The 15,598-nt window shown below is 39.1% G+C and overlaps 1 protein-coding gene across 1 annotated transcript; it reads right to left on the bottom strand.

Annotated features, from left to right (window-relative positions):
• On the bottom strand, nt 1–15,030 carry LOC139296687 (integrin alpha-L). Its single transcript, XM_070919164.1, has 31 exons — nt 14,975–15,030; nt 12,885–13,002; nt 12,492–12,583; nt 12,236–12,318; nt 11,987–12,101; nt 11,727–11,857; nt 11,487–11,629; nt 11,119–11,266; nt 10,650–10,785; nt 10,462–10,535; nt 8,262–8,379; nt 7,797–7,939; nt 7,169–7,315; nt 6,858–7,055; nt 6,592–6,722; nt 5,865–6,019; nt 5,617–5,783; nt 5,162–5,278; nt 4,031–4,101; nt 3,810–3,951; nt 2,939–3,034; nt 2,672–2,751; nt 2,478–2,555; nt 2,237–2,312; nt 1,399–1,506; nt 1,252–1,293; nt 1,036–1,161; nt 823–924; nt 657–707; nt 428–538; nt 1–246 (listed from the first exon to the last, which is right to left on the bottom strand). The coding sequence occupies exons 1-31, from the start codon at nt 15,021–15,023 to the stop codon at nt 25–27; spliced, it is 3,570 nt and encodes a 1,189-aa protein (XP_070775265.1). The 5' UTR covers nt 15,024–15,030; the 3' UTR covers nt 1–24.
• Between the last annotated feature and the right edge of the window lie 568 nt (nt 15,031–15,598).

Raw genomic sequence — 15,598 nt, 5'->3', positions numbered from 1 at the left:
CTTTGATAGTTGTAGGTTTGTAGTTCAGTCCAGTCCCTCTTTTGTATCAGCTGGTGGGGACGGGGTGCTGCTGTTCGCCTCACCATCATCAAGAAGCGTTTTTTCCTCTTCAGGGTCAGTCTGTGACTGACTGACTTTGCCATTGGTGGGGACAGGGGTGGACTCAGTAGGGGTACCAGCCTGAAGAGCAGCTTCTTCCTCCTGTTCTTGATAATACTCGAGCGTTTTCCTCTTAAAGCAACCCAACTTGTGACAGACACAAGAAAAATCATCAGACCAAAGTCGTAGAGATTACAGCAGAAAAGCGTAATTTAAATGTTTTCAATTCAGTTACTAACATTCAAGCAGCAGCTCTGAATATGGAGATAGAAGTTGTCTTTAACTTGTATTGTATGTGGTAAGATTGTGGTGTGGAATTGACTCTCACCTTAAACATGATGACTGTGATTATGATCAGAAGCAAGAATCCCACTGCAGCTCCAGTTAAAATGATCAGCAGTTGATTCGGGGGGATTATGAGCTCAACGCGAACTTCAGTCTGTTGGCAGAGAAAGGTTTTCAAAGTGGGACCTTAGCTCATTTGAATGAGAATCTATTCTTTCTCGTAGATAAAATATTATTTTATATTTGGCTGTTCATGTGTAGACTGAATGTACCCATTTCACTGTTGGATCGTTGTCTTTCCACAAGCTTTCATCCGACTTCTCCTGTTTAAAACCATTGAGTTTTGTGGTTAATACATATGATAAATTAGGTACACTGAAGAGCATTAAAGAGCAATACCTTTTGAAATTACATTGTTGTGGTCAAACTTCAACATACCTCTTGTTTATAAGAATCCAGCACATATCGTTGCTTGTCATAGTTGACATGTATAAAGCTTTTAAATTTAACCTCGGCACGTTGTTTAAGAAAGCCAGTATTCTGCAAAGTAAGAGCATGTCAACTGATGATGTATTCACCACTTTCAGTATTATATGTGGCGTGTTTTCTTCCTGTGTCTGTATGTTGTTTGTGTATGTTGCTGATACGTACCGCTGCACGCTGTTTGAGATCCCTAAATTGTACTTCTCCCAACAGTATAAACTCAGTGGCTGATTCTTTGTCCAGGATGAAACTGTCACACACTACGATTTTGCAGTATTTTTCTGGTGAGCAGTACTGTAACACAGCAGCAGTTCATTTTATTAAGGGATTAATAGTTTCATGACATGTTCAGTCAGAATATTTTGATACTATATATTTACTTACTTCAGATTGAATGTCAGTAATGCCTTTGCATTGAGTTTTGTTCTTAAAAAAAGAAAAAGTTATTGGTGAGCATTATGGATTTGTGATTCCATACACAGCAGCAATATCAGTATAGTATAAGCAGTGTTGTGGTGGTCTCCAAGTTACCTGCTGGACAAGGACTTGATAGTTCTTCATTTCAAAGTTATGTTCCAGTTTAGTTGGGAAGACCAGGGACACATTAACAGGGAAATCCCTGAAACCAGGATTATCTATCTGCAAATAGTGAGAGAGTTGTTCCATTTTAAAAGAATAATTCAACATTTTGGGAAATACGCTTATTCTCTCTCTTGCAGAGAGTTTGATGAGAAGATTGATACGACTCTTATGTCTGATTGGTAAATATGAAGCTACAGCCAGCAGCCGGTTAGTTTAGCTTAGCATAAACACTTGAAATGGGGGAAACGGCTAGCCTGGTTGTGGCCAAAGGTAGAAAAATCCCCCTATTAGCACCTCTAAAGCTCACTAAGTGGTACGTTATGTCTCATTTCTTTAGTCCATACTAACAATGAATAAAAACACAATGTGTTAGGTTTTTGTGCTGTACACTACCTGCCCACCACCAAGCAGCAGACACACAAAGTTAGCGACTAGCTAGTGAACATAGTGGAGGCTTTAGCCAGATAATTCACCCTGGAGCTGGTGAAGACCAAAACAGAGCAAAAAGGAGAGCAAATATTGGACTAAAATGTGTCAGGTGAACAGACACACAGACCCCAAATGAATCCTAACGTTGCTGCGTGTCTGCTGGATGTGTAAATTGGCAACTGTTAGCTAACAAGCTCGCTAATGAGTGTTTGGTGCCTGTTCGCCTGCCCCTCAGTAGCCCCAGAACATCAGTTAATGCAGCTCTGAAGTTGCAGCTTGATTAGTACGTAATGATTACTTAAAATGTGCTATGGGACTGGATGGTTGCTTAATGCTGCATAATCATTTACTACCTCACCTGATACATAGTGACCAGTTTTTTAGGTGCACTATCCTCTGGTGTGAAGTTCAGATAGGTGATGGTGTCTTCTTTCCTGAAAAGAATACGGGATGGTCACAATATGCAGGCAGCTGTGGGATAATGTAACTACTGACTGGATGAAAAAAAAACATTGAATCATTCAAATAATAGAAATTACGAGGCACATATAAGTTATAAACAGGTACAAAATAATATTTATGTGAATAGCGCTACTTACACTGTTATTGCCATTTTTATTTCAAATTGTACGGGGATGCTTTTGGTCAGGGAATTGGTGGTGGAGTTTGCATTGTCACTGTGGATGTAAAAAGCATGATTGAACATGAAATATGTAATGGTAGTAAATAATATTTCAATAACGCAAAGAAAATGTTTGGTTCTTGTTCTGTGACTGTATGAGAAGGCCTCTACCTTTCTCCAGTAATGGTCATCGAAATTGTGTCATTCCACTCATACTCAGTCATGATGTGGAAAGAAGTTTTAAATGTTGCCTTCACAGAAAAGATTGAAAAGACAATGATGTTAGGTTTGATTCAAAGAGAAAGATAACCTATCTACATGAGAGAAGTTTCCATGGTGGTAAATGTCAAAGGTTCAAGCAGTTGGTCACAGTTCTTGTTTTATGAAAGTTCACTTCCATCTGTTGGGAGGATGTCTGCTGGGTGCAATATGACTCACAGATGATCTGCTGTGATACACAGGAAGGCTGACACTACATATAGTTTGGTCGAATATGTCTTCTAGATCATGACAGCTGTGGACCGTTGGTTTCCCCTGTTTTAAGAAAAAAAACACACACAAACACATGGCAATTGAGACCCTCTAGGAAGCTTCATTCAGTGCTGTGACATTTACACAAACATGACTGTACTTCGATATACAGTAGGTATCAAGTTTAAAGACAAACAGCCTTCGTTCTCAGAGTTTGACTTTGAGATTAAAAACACTCCTGTCTCTGACAACCTACACATCCTGCGTGGGTTTCAAATCTCCAAATAGTTTCTGCTGTTTCCTCTACTCTTCTAGTGGCACAGAAAGAATGCAGTAGAAGTGTGATAGAAAGCTTAGCAGTAGTTATGCACTTGACATCAGTGGAGGTTTTTCTGACAGATGTTGCAAGTTATTTGTAGCATAATTTAGAATTAGTATACTTTCAATGAATTGGGCAAAAAAACACATATATAATGTCATCTGTTTACATACAGTTCATATAAAAGGGGTGCAGAGAGTGTATTTTAGGAATTGCCTAATGTAGCCTCAAGCTGCCAGCTTCAAGCAGAGATGAGGAGCGGGCTGCACAGGTCTGATGAGGTCACTTCTTCTCACAACGCCACACCCCCAGATTTGTTTAATTTTCAGACTTGTAGTCTCAAGCCCCAACTGACGCAGACGTAAGTGACACTTGAGTTAATATATCAGACTTTATATTAATTTTTTTCACATACGCAGTAGTACTCCCCAACACATTGTAAACAGACTTTGATGTGTAAAATTGGTGCCCCTTTAACAAGAAGATGTACAGGTGTATAAAATATGATTTTTAAGTCACCTCTATAAAAGTCATCCTAGAGAAGGAGAGCCCTGGAGGATAGTGCATTGTAAGGCTGGTGTTGTACGAGTCATCACCATAATTGGACAGTTTTACAGACAGGTTGAAGTAGTTGTTTTCTGTCACCAATAATGTTGGGGTCCTAAGAGAAAGAGAGTATTTCTTACATTTGGTCATATGATGTAAATATTACAGTTGATGTGCTTGCCAGTTATACATACGTGAAGTTGAAAGCCACCTCAAGTTCAGCAATACAGTTGTCATTTTTTCTACATTTCTTTTCAAAGGGAACCTGTACAAAAACAGCAGAAAAAAATGTGTAAGCTTTTCCCTTAGAACACAATAGACAAACAATACAGCTTTTGTAACCAGGCAAGTTCAAATAGAACAGGGCAACATTTCAGTCAACCTTAATGGTCCCAGATGATGAGGATATGACTGAGACATAACAGGAATGATCTGACAAGCTGATCTGCACTTTCCATCTGCCATCACCGTTAATGTGTCGGTTTTCAACCGAAAAGCTGGCTGGCAATGTTAGTTGGTAAATTGAACAATTCTCTCACACATTTTGTACAGATATTTAAGGTAATCATATATTTAAATTACTTTCTCCTGACTCTTGACTATTTATTTAGTGTCACCAGCAAGTTGTCTCCTGACATTTCATCTAGCACCATCATTTGTAAGTTTGTCTAATACTTTAGTATACCTGCAAAACTAATGACATTCCCAGCAGCCTTAGCTGCACTTTGTGATTAGTGCTTATTAGCAAATGTCTGCATGCTAACACACACATACTAAACTAAAATGGTGATTTGAAAATCATTTTGAGAAAAATGTGAGGCTGCAAATGTGTTATGCCTTTGTTTATTCGAAAGGTGGAGAGTCACTTCATGTAGACACTCAGCGTCTACCATAAACCGTACATGATGAGCAGATTGATCTGGTAGATTCTCAGGCAAAGTGTTTAATGGGTTAGAAATTGTAAATACTTATTGTACACGGTATCCATATGCAGCTTCGCAGAGCTGCTAGCCTGGCTGTAGACTCAAGTATTGCCTTTGTAGCCAAAGCCTGATATGCAGTATCTTATTCATATATATTTGTGACTGGCCTTTCAAGATTTGTGTCTTCCTTTACAATATTATAATAAGTTCACTTAAGTATTAAGTTTTTGGCTGTCCTGATAAACATGTCACTGTTTCAGCTCATTCAGATCTTTAGTAACAAATATGTCGTAAAGACAGTCTTTGCTATCTGTGTCGAAGGGAAATCCCCACTTGGAAAGAGTGTTACGAATGACAAATGAATCATCACATCAGATGGCTGTCGCCTTCTGCTGCACATACCTCAACGACAGCCTGCCTTTTGCTGTCCACATTCAGGACGGCACTTGCGCTCTCACTGTCATCTTGGGAAAAGTTTAATTTGATGCCGATTGGTGATAATGTGTCTCTCACACATTTCTGCAAGAAAGAAGGAAGAGTCATCTACGTATTGTTGAAGACATTTTCAAACGGCCCAGACAAAAATAGACTTTTCATTTTTTCAAAGTTCAACATTAAGCTAAAGGACTGAATACAGTGTTGTGTATTAGGATTACTATTAGTGTAACTGTGCTGAATAGCAAGTCAGTGTTACAGTTTTACAAGCTAAGTTTCTGATAATGTCAACCACTACAATGTACAGCAGACGTCCATCCAGAGACATGGATGATATTTATAGATGCACAGATAGGTGATAGCTGCTCCTATACAGATAGTTAAAGAGTGTGAGGGTTAATATGATTAATTAATCTCCATACTGGCATGTAGATGGAGTAGTTGAAGCATGTGTCTTTGTCCATCAGCCGGAAGGTAGAGGTGAGATTCCTTGCTTTCTTGTCAGTTGGACTGAAGAAACCTCGATGCGTTTGTCTTATCGGATCCACGTCGAGCGTGTACGTGATGTTCAGTCCTGAGCTCATTGCCCCTGCAAAGGCACACAGCAGGATTAAAATATCAGCAGCATCAGCAGCTGTTAAAGAATCACATTATCGGGTCAGGTCCCTACCTGCTTTGCTCTTTGTTGTTTCAACCATTTCAAAGCAGGCTGTTAAGGTAACCATTGGTAAATTTTCATCTGTGCCCTGGCAGACAATTTTCTCAGTGCTTATCTCTTCAGGTTGAAAAGACAGATGTGCCATGACATTAAAGACAGGCCGGGACCTGAAAGACATCCATCAAAATATTTACAAATGGAATTTTGACTTTGCACATGATCTTTTCTATAGGATGATTGTATACTAATGCATGAAGGATGGGTAAACAAGACACCTGTCGATTTCTCCTCCCTCCTCCTTCTTCCACTTTGCCCTGGCAAAGCCATGGATTCATTTGTTTGAGTTGGAGGCCATTTTATTGGGTTGTATAGGAGAGGATTGACAGTTCTCTCGTTCACCCGGACATCAATAAGAGTCCTTCTTATTCCTGAAAAGAGTCCTTCCTAAAAAGTTCTGTTCGGGAAACATCAATTTTGAGCTATCTTTTGAAATCAGTTTGAGAAAAATGTGTTATGCTGACTTCTATTATCTATAACATCTAGTTTATGTTCATAAGGTTCTAGAGTTTCAAAAGGTGGCGAGTCACTTCATGTAGACCCTCAGCATCTAGCATAAACAGTACATGATGAGTTGATTATTTGGTAGATTGTCAGACAGTGTGTTCGACTCGAGTGTAGTCTGGCTTTGAGAGGCTGGGGGTTCGAAACTGTACATACTCAATCTACACGCTATCCATACCTCAAGACAACAGCCGTGCCCTGTGATCCGACCACAATATCAGGGAGTCCGTCCTCTCCGAGGTCGATGTCCCCGTCAATGGCCTGTCCAAAGAATCTCATCCCAAGATTTATTTTCTGTCCCATGATTCTCTGGAATAACAGAAAGTTGACAACTGAAACATATTTGAAGGTACTCATTAGAGAGGTAATGGGAGTCAAATGCTGTGTGTTTATTGTTATTTAAAAAAAAAAAAGATATACTGTGTCAGGTTTTCTCTGTCTCACCTGGCTGAAATGGCTGCGTATCCCTCTGTGTCTGTCGCCAAGGTAGATGTACACAGCCCCCCTGTTATCATCCTCAAGGGGGGCTCCAACAGCAACTTCTCTGAGTCCGTCTCCATTCAGATCTGCAAGACTGGATATGGTGGTGCCAAATCTCCCCATGGATGGTGCAGTCACATTCAGTTCACGTTTCAGTTGCATCTGTTGGGGAATGAGAGCATAAGTTAATCGATTAAGAAAATAAATGCATTCATTTTCTCTCAGTAGCCTCATAAAAGCTTAAATAGTGTCACACTATCTGAGCCACAGCCTACCGCATCAGTCAGTGTGTAGACGTAGATCTGTCCTTCTCGCTTCTCCTGAGGCTGGTGAAACAGTGGAGCTCCCACCAGCAGGAAATCAGTGTTACCGTCTGAGTTGACATCTACTGAGCACAGCTCCGCACCAAAGTAGGAACCAATCTGAAAAGAATTTAAAAAGTTTAAAAAGTTAAAAGAATATGCGCTCCCTTGTTTGAAAAGCCTACATGTATACAGGTAAAGTTAGGATAGATTTATTTTTGCTTCAAACAACTGTCATTTTCTCACAGTTTTTTTTTTTTTTGTCAAGCAAAACTAGGTGTCAGGGCCAGGAAGTTCCCTGGTTTCCTCTCTGCAATCGCTGAAGTAGCATCTCTAAAAAGTAAATGTAATGCAGCAGCGGATGTAAATGTGAAAGGTTTCCAGGTTTTACTGAGCAAAGTTATCTCAAATATGAAAATAAACCTCTTGCACAGTCTCCTGCTCTAAAAATGATTGACACGAGCGCTAAGGGTGGCATAACACGAAAGGCAATGGTAGATTGAGGTTTAAACATGCAAAGCAAAGCACCCTTAAAGCAAACAATAAAGAAAGTTTCTGTTTAGAATATGTATGATGAAGCTTTCTCAAGGCAGTTACCTACCTGGTCCCCGTCTATTCTTTGGACTGCAGTCCAGTTCTTCGAGTCTTGTCTGAAAAGTACGACCCGTCCCGTGTGCTCAAATCTTGGTGCACCCGTGAAATATAGAGGAGTGTTACTCTTCTCTCCAACAGACACGGAGTATCCTGCAACGATGTCAGTCACATATGACAATTTAAATGTTCACTCACATCAAAGAGTATATGATATATATGTATATAATGGTTAAAATGCAGGGAAGGAAGTGTAGCTACACATTCACTCAGTTTATGATCCCATTCTGTTCATTTACTACATTTACAAGCTATTTTAAATCCATAATTTAGGTTGGAAACTGATAGATGTAGTTTTTTTTTGCCAAGCATCACCTAAAATGAAATAAAACACCAATATCTCAAGCCAAGTATAAATGTAATCTGAATAAAGAAGCAGATAATCTTAAAAGAAAGAAATTGTTTTATACAGTACCAAGGTAGGAGTCCATCTGCATTTGTGGATCTTCAATTTGTGTTTGTTTTTGTTCATGACGGCGTTGGAGAGAACCACGCCAGCTGTTTGATCCCACTGAACCCAGGATCAAGGTATCCTGTTGACAGAAAGGTGCAGGTCTGGTCAGAGCACAGAAAGGAGTGGAGCCACCAATAGCAGCTATGTTGGGCCTCTGCCAAATGGTTGCGGTCTATATACAGTAAAAGTTCACTGTCAACAATCTGCATGAATTTTTCTCCATTAAAGTGAAATAAAATGTTGAGATGTTTTAGCTACACATCTCTTTTTATGGACAAGAGCATGTGAAACACTCGAAAAATAAAATATTTTACATGTAAATACATTTTGAAATTACCCAATAGTCATATAATAACAACAAAATAATCATATAATCTGCCATTAAGTCTTTGCAGAACCAGATCAGACAGCACAACAGTCTTTTGGGTAATGGATCCTCTTTTTGTTTTCTACCACATATATATATATATATATATATATATATATATACAGTGCTTAACAAATTTATTAGACCACCACCCAGTGTAAGGTGTTTGCCACCGCTGCCCTAACAGTATTGCTGATTACCAAAATATTTGATGTTTCTGTAATGGTTAATCCACCAGTATGTGCAAGCTCTTTAATCAAAATGATATATTTAATGCTAAAATATAATTATTGTTGTTATCCATGAATTTTCAAATTTACTGTTTTACAAAAAAGCAGAAAAAAATAGTAGAGCACATTATTATTTTTTGATTGAGATGCCAAATTACAGTTATTTACTTGTTTTTCATTTAATGTTTTAGTGTGGTCAAGTATGCCTTGGACTCGATTGCAGAGACCGGTACTTACAAAATGCGTCAAGGAAGAGGCCGAAAACGAAAGCTAACTGAAGCAGATGTCAGGCACCTCAAGATTTTAAGTACTAGAGACAGAATGAAGACCACTGCTGATCTTCAGGCAGAGATTAATGCTTCTAGATCAGAATCTGAGAAAGTCTCCAGAATGACCATAAGCAGACGACTGAAGAAACAAGGCTTAAAGGGAAGAATAGCTGCTAAGAAGCCGTTATTGAGGCCTGCAAACATCCAAAAACGCCTAAAATTTGCCAGGGAGCACAAACACTAGACTGTAGATGACTGGAAGAAGGTACTCTGAACGGACGAGTCCAAGTTTGAACCCTTCGGTCAGCATCGTCGTGTTTATGTCTGCAGAAAAGCTGGAGAATGTTTTGATGCTAGATGCATTGCGCCCACAGTGAAACACGGTGGAGATTCCATTATGGTACGGGGTTCCATTTGGGCAAATTAGTTCAAATCGACGGTATCATGAACAAGAAGGTCTACCACAACATCTTGGTGCATCATGGAATCCCTTCTGGATTGAACCTGATTGGTTGTGGGTTCATATACCAAGAAGACTATGACCCCAAGCACACTGCAAAGCTGTGCAGAGACTGCTTGACCAAGAAAAATGAATCTGGAGTACTGGAACTCATGGACTGGCCAAGTCCAGACTTGAATCCTATTGAACAGATCTGGGATTTATTGAATTCAAAAATAGATTGCACAAAAGTTTCAACCAAAGCAAGTCTCTGGGAACAGCTAGAAACTATTTGGAACTCAATAACAAAAGAGACTGTCGAAAAGTACATAAAAACAATGCCAGCAAGAATGCAAGCTGTTATCAGGGCCAAAGGAGGTCATACAAAATATTAAGATTTTTTGTTAATATATGTGAATAAGGACTATTTAGTTGTTCCAGTTTGTTATTTGCCTAATAAATAGCAATACAATTTTTAGTTTGAAACAAGTTTTTGACAGATTTCTAAAATATTTGTGTTTTCTCGTTTTTATGACAGGTGGTCTAATAAAGTTGTTAAGCACTGTATGTATATATATATATGTTTATGTATATATGTATGTATATGTATATATGTATGTATATATATATATATCTATATATGCACAGTGGAAGTGGAAGTTGTTCCAAGAGCCGGCTGTTTTTTTCCTGAACTTTCCTGGGCAACAAGGCGCTGCTAGCTGCTGCTCGGATCATGAATACTCTCCTGTCTGGCGCCAGACTCTTACTTTGCATATAAACCTACACTACAATATATTAAGACAGCAGCATAGCATGATATAGCTGAGGGGAATTCTGTCTTTTAGACTTCACTCACCTTGTAGAAGACAGCACTGAATCCACTCTGAGACAGTTCATTGGTAATTTCTCCCGCCTGAGCCACTTTGGTGCCTAAATATAAAGATGTTAGCGTTTCTTGCTACTAGTGCAGGGGCACACTTACAAGATCAAATGGATTTTTGTAACTTTATTGCACAGAGAGGGAAAAAATCAATTGAACATCACCTTCCATTTTAAAGATCTTTTTTTGAAAGTTTCCCAGTATTCCTGTGAGTCCGTCATAGTTCTCAATTTTGAAGGCATATTTGTCTGCCGGATCTGAAGCAATGGCCGTAAATTTATCCAGCTCAGCGTGTTTGACCTGAAACCAGAATGCTGCTTGATGTTATGATGTAGCTCCCAGTATGTCAGCAAGATAAACAACATTTTGCACAATAACTCACTCAGAACTGGAATAAATAAAAGCTTCACAGTTGAAGACTGAGCTCGGCCAGGATTGTTACTGTATTACTATGTACATGTCTGAAGTATGACTGTGTAACATCCGCATAACAGTGAACAGATCAGTTCCAAGGATTGAACCCTGAAGTATACCACCTTGTTTTAGCTGAATATATAAACTGATCAACAGAAATTCATCCATCGGACAAATAAGACAGAAAAATGAGACGTGTTACATCACATCACAGCTTACCCCAATGACAAAGCGAATGATGTTTTTGTCATTGTATCTTTTGATAATCTCGTCTCCTGTGTCACTGGGGTCTCCATCTGTGATCAGTACCAGAACTTTAGTTGCATCAGGAGAGGCGCCTGCAGTTACGTTTTCAAAGATTCCTTCCCTGAAACAAATGCAAAAGTGGCATTCTTTTAATGCTCAGAATATGCAAAACTTCATCTAAAATAAAACTAAATAACTTAACATGTATTACTTCAGCAAATAAGATGCTCATAATCTTACAGCTGTAGTGTTTTTTTCCCCCCTCAACAACGGCTGTTCTTTTAATGTTATTCATTTGTTCAAGAGTTTGAGAACCGTTTGTGTAATGTAACCCAACTTACAACACAAATGTGAGAGCTTTGTGTGTGTTGGTGAGCTTCTTCATATGGTGTTCCTTCTTGAGTTTATCGAGCGCGCTACCAGCTTGATATTCACTGAAGTCAAAAACTTTATTGTAGTCTGTGGAGAACTGAACTGCTGCAAACTGGAAGGGAAAAAAAGCAGACAGCATACTACAGTATTCATACAACATTATGTTTATATGATTTAACAAATAATGAGTGCTTTAATGTTGCAGTGACCTTGATTGATGTGTTTGTAAGGTTTTTCATTATATCCTCTATGAAATCTTTATTTTTGTTGAACTCTCCTTGGGTCATACTCCCTGATCCATCAAATAGAAAGGCAAGGTCCACTGTCTTTTTTGTGCAGTCTGAAAAAAATAAATACAATATATATAAAATATAGTGAAACTTTGTAAAGAATATTCAGTCAGGACCAAAACACTGAGAATGATATTTTACTGCATGGAGGTTATTTACACTCTCTAAACGTCTTTTACCTTGGAAAGCAGGTCTGAAAGAGGAGATTTCCTGAAGGTGTTCCGTGATCTCGTAACACACGCTGTTCAGATAGGAGTTCTCATTACATTCATGGGCTACACTTGGACTGCAAACCTGGACCAGGACATGAGAGGGGAAAGACATTTGATTCATCATACTGAATTGTTTTGCTCAGATCGTTGAAGAAATTTCACAGGCGGAAAAAAAAAGTGTATTATCGATTTTATCTAATTTATTGAGCTCCTTACAGTGAATTGGGAGCGTGCGGCGTCCTCGGCTATCGACAGACCAAGGTGCTTGACCGATATCGTCGTGTCTGGGAGAGAGATTTCTGCGACGGTAGCATTTGATTAGTACTTTAAAAATACACAGAGCTTTTCAGGTACATAATGAAATGTTTCCATTTCATATATCATATTTCTGCATCATTGAAAACTGAACGTTGCCTGTTTTTACTGGTGTGATTCATTGTGTAATATAGACTTCAAAAAAACTATTATATACCTTTAGGGCTGAAGCACTGGGTGGTTTGGTTTTGGTCAAGTTTGCATATTCCCCCAGACCCATTTAGCCTCAGAGGTGCAGTAACCATTATCCTGTGGATGTGGTCAACAACCATGATTATAGTAATCTTCATCATTCCAGTGGCCAGGCTGACGTGCGTAGCACAGTTCTATCTAAAGGAAACCTTTCTTGCCGTTGAAAGCGGGGGTTAGAGTTTTTTCTTTGTGATGCCACTGGAAGATTAGTCACAGGATGCAACATCATTCACAGTGAGAAGTGATAACCGCTCTTCACAGGAGCTTCTGATGATGTAAGCCTGAATTATCATCCATGTACAAGTTACCAGCGAAAGGAAGCCATGCACGGCTGAATGGAAATGTGAGAATGTCTTACCCTTTGTTCGTGCTCGACATGAATTGAAGTACTTTGTAGCCGAAGAAGTCTTTTCGTTCACCATTATGGACATAAGGTTCTGTCATATCAATGTTGAAAGCCAAAGAGGCATGGATGGCTGTAATTTGTGAGGGAAAAAGACCACATATTTTAGTTTTGTAAGCCTGCAGCTGAACAGTTGGACAACTCATTTCCTAATAAATCATCAGAATTTGAGTGATATGAAATGACATTGCTGTTTCAGAAACAATGGGATGTTTTCAAAGATGGGTTCGTACTCTAACACTGCCAAGCATTCTTCATGATAGTAAAGAATGCATTGATTTATCATATATTGTTTAGATCTGCACAAGCCAGTTTTCACATTCAAGAATACTTTTAATACAAGTACAAGTCATTATAATTACAGTTCAAATAAAGGAAAAGTAGCTGGTGTGTAAAAGGAGACCAAAGTACATCTGTGGCAAATGTCTGTTCAACACTTCATGCTTGTCCAGCTTCGTGTTTATGTTATGATTATATTAAATCATGCCTTTTTCATGAGAGCTTGACGCATTACATCTTACCGCTCAGACTTTGTGCAGCTCCCTGTGGAGCCACAACAGACTTAATGCAACTGACAAACAGACTTTGATGTGTAAAATTGGCGGAGTGCCCCCTTTTAAGATCTCGCCAGAAAAAGCAGGGCAAAAACTCAACTAGTTTCTCATCAAGACTCTCTGCCACTGTTGTTGACCTTCATTCAAGTGCTTAATTGTGCTGTGCAGATGTGTGGCGTCTGTTTCTGACGACACACCGAACCAAAGGTCTAAAATAAGGGGGTACATGCGAGGCAGCTAAACGCAGGTAAAAGCAGGTACATAAAGCAAACAACAACAACAAAAAAACATCCTGACAACACACATGTCATATTCAGAAAAAAAACAAAATACTGCCAATAAATAAAACGCAAGCAAACTGAGAAACCCTTTAACTTCTTTGACAACACATACATGGCCTCACAAAACGCACCACAAATACAGAAGCTCATGCAAAAACAGAAACGGCCCACAGCTGAGTTGCAACACAATAGAAGTCTCACGGGGAAAGTAAAATCATCATTTAGTGTCAATGGATCAAAAGACTACCAGACTGCAGCTCCCCTCAGCTCTATGGGAGGCATTTTAGCATCTTTCAGCTCCTCGTTTTGGGTTAAGCCACTGTACCTGCCCCAGCGCCAAAAACGACAGACCAAGTTAGCGACTTGCTGGTGAACATAGCGGAGCATTCAGCAGCTGAAGAGCCAGATGTTTCCCTCAGGAGTTAGTGAAGACCAAAAACAGAGCTGAAAGGAGAGTTCATCAGGAGGCTAGCGATGAATGGTAATGTTGCTCTGTGTCTGCTGGATGTGTCACTTTTGCCATCACAACTTCATATGGGGATTTTATATTATAAAGAGTACGGTCTAGACCTGCTCTATATGTGCCCGAAATGATTTGCCACTATATAAATAAAATTGAATTGAAAAAAAATGGATTCATGTCAATATTGTGTGTCAAAAGCAATTCCTCTTTCATCAGTAGTTTTGTTATGAAATATCCAATTTTTTCCCCACCATCCCCTCTACAATTGAGGCAAATGTGAATTTGTGCTGCTCAGAGAAATGAAAAGATTACATTTGAAAAACTCCAACGCAGTTAGTTTCTTTACAAACTATGTCCTGGTTACTCTGGATAATAAGACACTTTCCTCTGTAAAATGCAGTTTCAGTGGGCTTCATGTTGTAAAAGTCGTGAAGCTGCATGAGTTTGTGGTCGGAATCGATTTCCTGAGCTTTGCACTCAGCACAGTTTCTTTGAATTAGACTGAGGGTTTAAACTTAAAAAGAAAATAGAATATAATTAATCAAATATGACAAAATGTGTAAATGGTGAACATAAAAAAAAAAAAAACACATCATAAGAAGTTTCAAAAATGCAATCACTTTTTTTCTTTCAAGGGTTTCAGCCTGAAAGTCACCTTTCCCAACTCAAGTGAAGCATCCCCATCTTGCCTTTTTTGTAAATGAATCTCATAAATGACTCAGCATGTACCAAAATGTTAGGACTTACCAACAGCCACCATGTAGGTGAGCAGGAAGATGAGACGCTGCCCATGCATCTTCCACTTCGCTCCTCTCGAGGCTAACGGTGCTGCTGGTGTTGCTTGGGACGTGCGTCTGCGCAACATTTCCTGTGTGCTTTTCAAATTAGGGCGTTTCCGTGACAGGTGGTTGAGACACTTCTGCTCTCCCAGCAACTCTCTCGGCAAAAATCTTCTCCCCCGTGCTTCCCCTTTTTTTTTTTCTGGTGGTGATTCCTAAACCTTTCATTTTGCACTTTAAAAAACAACAACAACAACACTTTTGACACTTTCTTACGAAGGAAAAAGGATGCAGCAGAAATAACGACAGTGGTGGTTATTCAAAGTCACCCCCACCCAGCTTTCACAACTGAATTGTTGTTGAAAGGGGTGCCTTAGTAGGAGTCAATCACATGTAGGGCTGACATTTTTGTGGTTATACGGCCTCCTGAGTCAACAAAATGAGATTATGCTGAGCAAGGGAAGAAGCTCATCAACAACACAACGATTTTATGCTTTTATTCAAGTCAGGAGTCAGTTCACTGGGATATTTTTTCTAATATTTGTTTATATCATATACATTTAACATCTTCGAATTTGCCTCAAACCACACA

Source organism: Enoplosus armatus, chromosome 2 (assembly GCF_043641665.1).
Source record: "Enoplosus armatus isolate fEnoArm2 chromosome 2, fEnoArm2.hap1, whole genome shotgun sequence".
Lineage (NCBI taxonomy): Eukaryota > Metazoa > Chordata > Actinopteri > Centrarchiformes > Enoplosidae > Enoplosus > Enoplosus armatus.
Note: the sequence above shows the minus strand (reverse complement) of the source record. Positions and strands in the feature narration are given on the sequence as shown.

Coding starts and splice junctions, on each gene's coding strand:
- LOC139296687 (XM_070919164.1), bottom strand. CDS start 15,023: ATGCATGGGCAGCGTCTCATCTTCCTGCTCACCTACATGGTGGCTGTT. Junction 1,507..2,236: donor AACTGGTCACTATGTATCAG/GTGAGGTAGTAA, acceptor CACTATTTGCAG/ATAGATAATCCTGGTTTCAG. Junction 247..427: donor TCACAGTCATCATGTTTAAG/GTGAGAGTCAAT, acceptor GTCTGTCACAAG/TTGGGTTGCTTTAAGAGGAA.